We start from the raw sequence: 10,517 nt of genomic DNA on the forward strand, positions 1-10,517 counted from the left end.
ATCCAAGTAAGTGGAAGTAAATGTGATTATGCGATGAAAAGTTATGCCATAGAATATGGGTATCATTGTCACATGACAGCTGCAACATGTAACTAAGATAACATGAGAAGAGCAAGGCAAATCATTTTCATATGGTGTAAGGGTGATTTATGCATGCAAGTAGGGAGCATGAGAAGCATATACCCTTAAGGACCACACATGGAAAGCAAGTTAAGAAAATGTGAGTGAATGGATTGGGGGAAATGGGGATGCGCCTAAAAGTGATAAGTTGAGAGGCAATTTAGTCAAAGTAGGCTTAAAAGTCAAGTATGCCTTTCATCGAACACTTGGTGTGCATCCTGTTGTAGTGTGTGATTAGAAGATGGTGAAAGCAATGTAGTAAGTCACAATCCACTATTAATGATTATAGTGCACAGTGATTGTAAGAAAAACAAGCAACACAACTCATCCACTAATGCAAGTGAAGTGGAGACCCAAATGCCCATGGAGAGAGAATTTGAGGGAGGAAGAAGGAAAAGAAAACAAAAACAAAAACCTCCTAAAGAAGTAACTAAAATAAAAGAAGAAAGAAACTAACTAAAAGAGGGTGAAACTAAATGAGTAAGAATCACAAGAGATGATGGTTTAGTATAGTACCTTGTGAGATGAAGAAAATGGGAGAGGAGGTTGTGGTGTGGGTTGATGGGGAGTGGTGGAGAAGGTAGTAAATGGTAGAAGGTGGTGTAGAAGAGGGAATGGAGGGATGAGGGTGAAAGGTGGAGTGTGTCCTTTTTCAGGTTGGATGTGTAGTAGAATGTATGAAAGGGGGGGAAATGTGAAGTGAAAGTGAAGGGGTGAGTGTGCTCCTTCTTACATTTGCGCTGATCATCCGCGCGTGCGCGCACAGTGCGCGCTCGCGCAGGGAGGCGAGGTGGAAAGGGACGCGCGCGCGCACGTTGCGCGTGCGCGTCTATGCGCTTGGGCTGGGGGCACAAGGGAGGCATAGGAGTGGCACAACTCTCTGGACGCAGTACCAGAGATTGCTGCAGGACCTTTGGCGCGCGCGCGCACAGTGCGCGTACGCGTCAACGCGGTTGTGCCCCAAGCATGAGAAGGGCCTGGAGGGGGCTCAACTCTCTGTGAAATGGCTCAGAGGGGAGTGCAGGATCAAAGGGCGCGTGCGCGGCTATGGCGCGCGTGCGCATCTTGTGCTCGCAGTGTATGGACGCGTGCACGCCAGGTGCGCGTATGCGGCAGAGGTTTTGGGCTCGTGGCTTGGTATAGGCCTGAGGGTGGCCTAACTCTCTGGAATATGTACCAGGAGTGCAGCAGGGTAATCGGCGCGGATGCGCATAGCACGCTTGCGCGTCAATTGGCAGATTTCGCCCAGGGGCGCGGGCGCGCCATGTGCGCGTGCGCGCGAGCTTCCTGTGCTTCAGGCATGGTCCTGGCATGGTGTGGGCGCAACTCTCGGGTAAATATATGGAGGGCTGTTATTCGCAATCCACGCGTCCGCGCAAGGTGCACGTCCGCGTAGGTGACCGTCGAGTGCCTTAAGGACGCGTACGCGCCAGGTGCGCGCACGCGCAGAGGGGGTTGCTTTTCCTAATTTTGCATGTGTTGATATCACTTTTGACATTACAACTTCCCCTTTCCACACAGCTGCCTAAGCACTATAGCAGGGCATTTTACTTGGCAACCCAGCAATGAATTTAACAAATGACGGAGAATTGACATTAAAATCTATCTAATCAAACATGAAGTCAAGTGTCTATGTACAAAGCTCAAAGGAAGATCTTACCGTGGTGGGGTGTCTCCCACCTAGCACTTTTGTTTAATGTCCTTAAGTTGGACTCTCAATAGCTCATTGTGCTTGTTCAAGAGTTGCATCCCTCAAGAGGAGCACTTCAAATTCCTTGGAGTTCTTTCTTTGCTCACCATGATACAATTTGAGACGGTGCCCGTTTACCTTGAAGATGTCCGGGCTTGTTGGGTGGCGCAAGTGGTAGACCCTATAAGGTTCTACTTTCTCCACTTGGTAGGGTCCATCCCATCTTGATCTGAGCTTTCCGGGTAGTAGTCTCAGCCTTGAATTGTAGAGGAGAACTAGGTCACCGGGTCGAAATTCTCTTCTCCTAATGTTCTTGTCATGGATGGCTTTCAACTTTTCCTTATAGAGCCTAGCGTTGTCGTAAGCTTCTAATCTTAAACATTCCAATTCCGCCAATTGAAGCTTTCTCTCTATTCCGGCTCCACTCAAGCTCATATTACACTCCTTCACGACCCAATAGGCTTTGTGTTCAATCTCCACCGGTAAGTGACATGCTTTACCATATACAAGCCGAAAGGGGCTCATGCCGATCGGTGTCTTGTAAGCCGTTCGATAGGCCCACAGTGCATCAGAGAGTTTAGTGCTCCAATCCTTCCTATTCGGCTTTACAACCCTTTCTAAGACATGCTTGATTTCCCGGTTCGAGACTTCGGCTTGGCCGTTTGTCTGAGGGTGGTAAGCCGTGGCGACTTTGTGGATGATGCCATATTTTCTCATGAGGCCGTCTATTTTTTTGTTGCAAAAGTGTGATCCTTGGTCACTTATGATTGCACTTGGGGCGCCAAAGCGGCAAATGATATTATTCCTCACAAAAGAGTACACAACATTAGCGTCATCCGTTCGGGTGGGGATTGCCTCCACCCATTTTGACACATAATCGACGGCTAGCAAGATGTAGAAAAAGCCGTTTGAATTTGGAAATGGTCCCATGAAGTCGATTCCCCATACGTCAAAGATTTCACAAAAAAGCATATTTTGTTGGGGAATTTCGTCCTTCTTGGAAATATCTCCAAACCTAATACATTGGGGACAAGATTTGCAATAGAGAGAAGCATCTTTGAGAATAGTTGGCCACCAAAATCCGCAATCAAGGACCTTTCTTGCCGTTCTTTGGGGCCCATAGTGACCACCTCCTTCGGAAGCATGGCAAGCGTCCAAGATTGCTTGGAATTCGGTTTGGGGTATGCACCTTCACACTATTTGGTCCGCTCCACACCTCCACAAATAAGGGTCATCCCAAATATAGTATTTGGATTCGCTTTTCAGCTTATCCTTTTTGTTTTTGTCAAGATTGGGAGGGAAAGTGCGTGAAACCAAATAGTTTGCGATTGGGGCATACCAAGGAACCACTTCCGAGATTGCGTGCAAAGCGTCTAAAGGAAAGGAGTCATTGATAGGAGTGGTGTCGCCTTTTGTGTGTTCGAGGCGACTTAAATGGTCCGCCACTAGGTTTTGGGAACCACTCCTATCTTTGATCTCCAAATCAAATTCTTGTAACAAAAGCACCCAACGAATTAATCTCGGTTTTGATTCCTTTTTGGCCAACAAGTATTTTAGTGTCGCGTGATCCGAGTACACTACAACCTTGGAACCGAGAAGATATGCTCGGAACTTGTCCAAAGCAAAAACAATAGCTAGTAATTCTTTTTCGGTAGTAGTGTAGTTGGATTGGGCTCCATCTAATGTTTTGGAAGCATAAGCTATGACATAGGGAATCTTACCCTCGCGTTGTGCTAACGCGGCTCCTATCGCATAGTTCGAAGCATCACACATGATTTCAAAAGGTTGAGTCCAATTGGGGCCTCGTACTATAGGAGCTTGCGTCAATGCTACTTTGAGTTTGTCATATGCTTCCATACATTCCTTGCTTAGCTCAAATTCGGTGTCTTTTTGTAGTAATCGAGAGAGAGGTAAGGCCACCTTGCTAAAGTCTTTGATGAATCTCCGGTAAAATCCTGCATGTCTAAGAAAAGAACGGACTTCCCTCTCGGAGGAGGGGTAAGGTAAACTAGATATGACATTTATCTTTGCCGGATCTACGAAGATGCCTTCCTTTGATACTATGTGTCCCAAAACAATTCCTTGTTTGACCATGAAATGACATTTTTCAAAATTTAGAACAAGGTTTGTTTTGGTGCATCTCTCTAAGACTTTTTCAAGGTTACCTAAACAATGCTCAAATGAATCACCATACACACTAAAGTCATCCATGAAAACTTCCATTGATTGCTCTAGAAAGTCCGCAAATAGGCCCATCATGCATCTTTGGAACGTTGCCGGTGCATTGCATAGGCCAAATGGCATACGCTTGTAAGCATACGTCCCAAAGGGGCAAGTAAATGTGGTTTTTTCTTGGTCTTCTAGAGCAATATGAATTTGGAAGTATCCGGAGTAGCCATCAAGAAAACAATAATATGATTTACCGGCTAATCCTCCTTTGAGGTTGTCGGACCGGTCTTGCTCCTTCTTCAAGGAATATGCGGTGCTCGCATACTTTGGGGCTTATTCCCACTAGATCCGCCAAACTCCACCCGATTGCCCTTTTGTTTCTTCTCAATACATTTAGCAATTTCTCTTCCTGTTGAGGGGTTAGCTCTTGTGCAATTATCACGGGTAGCTCTTGGGCTTCATCAAGGTATGAATACCTTAGGTGAGGTGGTAGTGGCTTCAATTCCATCTTTTTGTCATTCTTTGAGGTTTGAGTTTCCGGATGATTTGCATGATGTGTGGTCTTTAGTTCGCTTGACTTTTCATTTGCTTCTTCAACCATATACTTCTCATCTAACTTTGCTAGATGTACTTCGGCCACTATGTTATCAATTGGATCACACCGAAATAAAGAGTGGTTCTTCAGTGGATGCTTCATTGCTTCCTCTAGGCTAAAGCTTACAATTCTCCCATCTATTTCAAATGAGTAGTTCCCCGAGTAAGCATCAAGTTTAAATCTAGAAGTCCTCAAGAATGGTCTTCCAAGTAGGATAGACGATGCTCTCTCGATTTCGCTTGATGGCATTTCAAGGACATAGAAGTCAATCGGAAACGCCAACCCTTTTATATTCACCAATACATCTTCCGCAACACCCGCTACGGTTATTATGCTTTTATCCGCTAGGACAAATCTTGCCGTCGACCTCTTTAGTGGTGGTAAGTTCAATACCCGGTAGACGGATAGTGGCATGATGCTAACACATGCTCCAAGGTCACACATACAATCTCTAAATTGAACTCCATTGACTGTGCAAGTGACCATACAAGGTCCCGGATCATCACACTTCTCGGACAATGTTCCCATTAAAGCGGAAATCGAACTCCCCAATGGGATAGTTTCCAATTCAAGAATTCTGTCCTTATGTATGCATAAGTCTTTGAGGAATTTAGCATATCTAGGAACTTGATGGATAGCATCAAAGAGGGGGATGGTTACCTCAACTTTCTTGAACACTTCTACCATTTTGGGGTCGAGTTCTATGCGCTTTTTAGCTTTCTTCGCAAGTGTTGGGAATGGAAGTGGTTGAGCAACTTCTTCTTCCAAGGTTCTTTTGGCCTTGGGTGTTTCCCTTGTTGGTTGGACTTCATCCTCAACTATGGCTTGTGGTGTCTCCTCTTCCACTACTTCTTCTATATTTGTTCTCTCCTCTTCTTGAGCGGTTGTGATAGGGCTTGAATCCTTTGCTTCCTTCCCTTTTAGTTGCGTACCGGATCTAAGGGTGATGGCATTGATGCCCCCCTTTGGATTTGGTTGAGGTTGGGAGGGAATGACACTTTGGATTGGGGGTTGAGGAGTAGAAGTTGAGGGTGTATCCATGCGTGCAAGAAGAGCTTGTAGTGTAGAGGTGAGGCCGGTGAGACCGGAAGCAAGTGTGTTTTGTAGTTCCTTTTGACCTTGGATAATGGTTCGGAGTGTTTCGACTTGATTGGAGGGGGTGGTTGCATATGTGAGTTGAGGAGCTTGTGTTGGGTTGGGTGATGGTCTTTGATGTGGTGGTTGATATGTTTGGTAGTTTCTTTGTGGGTTATGTTGATTGTATGGTTGATTTTGTGAGTTGTATGGTCGGTTTTGTGAGAAGTTTTGTGAGTTGTTACCCCATCTTTGACCTCCTCCATTGTTGTTGTTGTCCCTATTCCCTTGTTGATGGTTGTCTCTCCAATTTTGATTATTGTGTCCACTTCCTTGGTTGTGGCTTCCTCCTCCTTGATAAGAGTACCCTTGGTTGGAATTACCGCCTTGGTAGTACCCTTGATTGGGACGATCATAAAAATTATGGGTAGCCGCCAAGGTGTTGTCTTCTTGAAGGCTTGGGCACTCATCCGTGTAGTGAGAGTAGCAAGAGCAAATGCCACATACTCTTCGAGGGACCAATTGTTGGTTGTGTTGTTGAGGTGGTGGAGGGTGTTGTTGTTGGTATGATTGTGGTTGTTGTTGGTTCAATTGGAGTTGCCTCAAGATGGATGTCATCTCATTCAAGGATTGAGTTAGAGCGGTGGTTTCACTACTAGTTGATACCTCATTCACGGTCCTTGGACGGTTGACTCTTCGCCTCATATGTTGATAAGTCAATGATAAGTTGCCATGCCTCCTCCGCTGTTTTATATTTGGACAAAGAACCATTGCTAGAAGTGTCCAAGAGGGTTCTATCTTGCTCTCGCATCCCTTGACATATGTATCCGAGCAATACTTGAGTGTCAAGCATGTGGTTGGGGCATGCATCTAGTAGCTTACGAAACCGTTCCCAATACTCATAGAGTGGTTCCGTCTCACCTTGCACAATACAAGACATTTCCTTCCTTAGCCTATCTATCTTTTCCGGAGGTAGGAATTTATCCAAGAATCCCCTTCTAAGTAAGTCCCAATCGGAGGTAACTTCACTAGAGAGGGTGTAGAACCATTCTTTAGCCTTGTCCTCAAGAGAGAAAGGAAAAGCAAACAACCATATAGCAACTTCATCGGACCCTTCCCGTCTAGTAGTTGAGCATATGCGATGGAAGTCCTTGAGATGTCGAATAGGGTCTTGTGCGGGAAGCCCATGAAACTTAGGTAGGAGGTTGATCAAAGCGGTCTTCAATTCAAAGTTAGCATTCAAGTTGGGGTAAGTTACGTGAAGGGGTTGAAGGACATAATCCGGTGCACCCGCTTCCTTGATAGTAACTCTCCTCGGAACATCCATGGTATTAGTACCTAGAACAAAAGAAGATTTGTTAGTAAGATTGATGGGAGTAGGATTAATGCCTTCTTTGAGTGACGGTTCAATGTTCACTTTTAGTAAGGTGGTTGAGGTGGTGAAAACCTCTTCCCCTTTCCCAAACTTAGGCCGCCTCCGAGCTTGTCTAATATGAAACAAAGTTCGTTCTATTTCCGGATCAAAAGGGACTAAGCTCGGATTCGGTTGTGAACGCGTCATGCAATGAAGGGGAAATGAAATTCATTGTAACGAATGAGGGGTTAGTCACTTGAATTATTTACAATGAGGTGCAACTATGTACATATATACATGCTTAATCCAAACAATAACATGGCACACTAAGCAAATTCATCGGCAACGGCGCCATTTTGACAAATGAATTTTTGTTGGTATAGAATTTATCAAGTGATCAATCGTAGTATAGTCTAAACCAACGCGAAATCCATCATCAAACAAATCTACAATCTATATCCGAGAGTATTAATCTCCCGAGTCGTTCTCCCTTGGAATTGTCAAAGTGTGCATCTTATTGAATTAGTAAGCCTTGTTGGAATTCTTTGAAGGTCTTAGCAAGTAATGAGAAACAAACAATCAATTATCAAAAGGACTTGACTTAGGGTTGGCATTGGAAATTCTATCCTTATAGCTCATTCAATGTTGACAACAAGTAGGCTTTGCTTCACTTAGTTATCCCCTAAGTATAGAAGAAAGTCAAATGAAAACAATCAACTTGAGCCACAAGTTCTAGCTTCACCTCATGGGAATCTAGCTTTAGTGCACTCCAAGTCAATTAGCAATCCCTAACTCCAAATCAACCATTGATACAACCATTCAACTCATTCCAATGACCAAACCCTATGCCAAGTGCAAAGATTCTACTCCATAGCTAGTATTGACATTTTATCAAACATGTAATGAGCAAAAAGGAAGGTCATAGTGAAATGAAGAGAAAAGTAGAATTGAAAATATTGCAACACAAGGAATTAGCAACAAGTATCAAGGAGCAACAATGAGAATCAAAATCTCAAAATATCAATGGAATCCAAAAATCATAGAATTGAATCTAATATCAATGAAATCCAAAATTCATAGAGTTGAATCCTAGATCCAAGGAACTTTAGCAATTACAACTACAACTTGAAATTGGAAGAGAAAACCTATTACATGAACAAAGTGAAATGAAAGTTGCAATGGATCTCACCAAGGAATGGGTAAAAATCTAGAATTTTGATGAAGAAGAACCCTAGTAAGAACTTGAGAGAAGTTGATGAATCCTAGAGAGAAGTTGGAGTTTCTCTCTCTACAAATGTAACAAACTCCAAAAATATCTCAAAAACTAGAAAAGAACTAAGTGTCTTCAACCCTTGCCCCCTTGGTCCTCTTAAGTCTTTTCCCGCCAAAGCACTCCTCAAAAGTTAGGACCTCTAACCAACCACGCCTGAGTCACGTGACTTCTAAAAAATCATATTCGAGCATCGGCGCGTACGCGCAAGGTACGCGTGCGCGCCATGGATGTGGTTTTGGAGTGTGCGTGGAGGCGGGACGTACGCGTACGCGTCCATGAGGATCCTGGCTTAGCCGCTACTCAAGCCGGCTCGTGGCTTGGCCCTGGCTTAGCCGCTACTCAAGCTGGCTTGTGGCTTGGCTCTTAGTCTCGGCTTCACGTTGCTCTTATCCGCGCTGGCGCGCCAGGTGCACGCATGCGCCCATGCGGAAATTTTCAAAGCTCAATTCTCATGCTTCCTTCCTTTGCACCCGTCTTCCTTCTCTTTTTCTGTCCATTCCTACTCTATATCCTGAAACCACTTAACACACAAGTCACGGCATCGAATGGCATCAAGAGAAGATTAGAGATGTATCTATTTTAGTGCAAAATAAGCATGTTTTCATTCATGAGACAAAACTAGGAAAGGAATGCAAGTCCTTGTATTTTCATGCAGAATATGTGTGAAATCATTGATAAACCCTTTGAAATTAGCACAAGATAAACCCTCAAAATGGGGTTTGTCACTTTGCCATGTGTCACGCAGTGAAAGCAAACACTTGTCGACCATGTGAAGCTCCACTTGTCGAGCAACTAACTACCTACTACATTCTTATTATATATTAATATATTTATTATCATTTTAAAATTTTTTATTGCTTTGCCATGCGTCACGCAGTGAAAGCTAACATTTGTCGACCCCGTGAAGCTCCACTTGTCGAGCAATTAACCACCTACTACATTCTTTTTATATATTAATAGATTTTTATTGCATTGCCATGTGTCACGCAGTGAAAGCTAACACTTGTCGACCACGTGAAGCTCCACTTGTTGAGCAACAAACCGCCTACTACATTCTTATTATATATTAATTAATAGATGCTTTGAAATTTGAATTTTATTAAAACTCCATCCCAATACTTACCTTTTTCACGGAACTTTGATATTTAATTAATATTTTATTAGTTTTTTATTGCTTTGCCATGTTTCACGCAGTGAAAGATGACACTTGTCAACCATGTGAAGCTCCACTTGTCGAGCAACTAACCACCTACTACATTCTTATTATATATTAATATATTTTTTATTATTTTAACATTTTTATTGCCTTGCCACGCGTCACGCAGTGAAAGCTAACATTTGTCGACACTGTGAAGCTCCACTTGTCGAGCAACTAACCACCTACTACATTCTTTTTATATATTAATAGATTTTTATTGCTTTGCCACGGGTCACGCAGTGAAAGCTTGCACTTATCTACCATGTGAAGTGGTGCACGAATTTGCAATCCGCACAACTAACCAGCAAGTGCACTGGGTCGTCCAAGTAATACCTTACGTGAGTAAGGGTCGATCCCACGGAGATTATTGGTTTGAAGCAATCAATGTTTATTTTATTAATCTTAGTCAGGAGGCCAATAAGGATTTAATGAAATTACTAGGTTTGATTATAAAAATAAAAGGGAATAATAGCGTTACTTGTTGTGCAGTAATGAGAAATATGTTGGAGTTTTGGAGATGCTTTGTCCTCTGACTTCAACTCTTCCTTGAAATCCTTCTCCACACGCAAAATCCATTCTATGGCAAGCTCTATGTAGGGTGTCACCGTTGTCAGTGGCTACTTCCCATCCTCTCAGTGAAAACGTTCCTATGCTCTGTCACAGCACGGCTAATCATCTGTCGGTTCTCAATCAGGTTGGAATAGAATCCATTGATTCTTTTGCGTCTGTCACTAACGCCCAGCCTTCAGGAGTTTGAAGCTCGTCACAGTCATTCAATCCCGGAATCCTACTCGGAATACCACAGACAAGGTTTAGACTTTCCGGATTCTCATGAATGCCGCCATCAATCCGGCTTATACCACGAAGATTCTGATTAAGGAATCTAAGAGATACTCATTCAATCTGATGTAGAACGGAGGTGGTTGTCAGGCACACGTTCATAGATTGAGGAAGGTGATGAGTGTCACAGATCATCACCTTCTCCATAATTAAGCGCAAATGAACATCTTAGATAAGAACAAGCATGTTTGAATGGAAAACAAA

The 10,517-nt window shown here is 43.5% G+C and overlaps 1 protein-coding gene across 1 annotated transcript; it reads right to left on the minus strand.

Annotated features, from left to right (window-relative positions):
* Positions 1 to 3,954: 3,954 nt before the first annotated feature.
* LOC127748488 (uncharacterized) lies at positions 3,955 to 5,261 on the minus strand. The gene is made up of 2 exons (XM_052263059.1): positions 4,305 to 5,261; positions 3,955 to 3,975 (listed from the first exon to the last, which is right to left on the minus strand). The coding sequence occupies exons 1-2, from the start codon at positions 5,259 to 5,261 to the stop codon at positions 3,955 to 3,957; spliced, it is 978 nt and encodes a 325-aa protein (XP_052119019.1).
* Between the last annotated feature and the right edge of the window lie 5,256 nt (positions 5,262 to 10,517).

This window comes from Arachis duranensis, chromosome 6, assembly GCF_000817695.3.
Source record: "Arachis duranensis cultivar V14167 chromosome 6, aradu.V14167.gnm2.J7QH, whole genome shotgun sequence".
NCBI lineage: Eukaryota > Viridiplantae > Streptophyta > Magnoliopsida > Fabales > Fabaceae > Arachis > Arachis duranensis.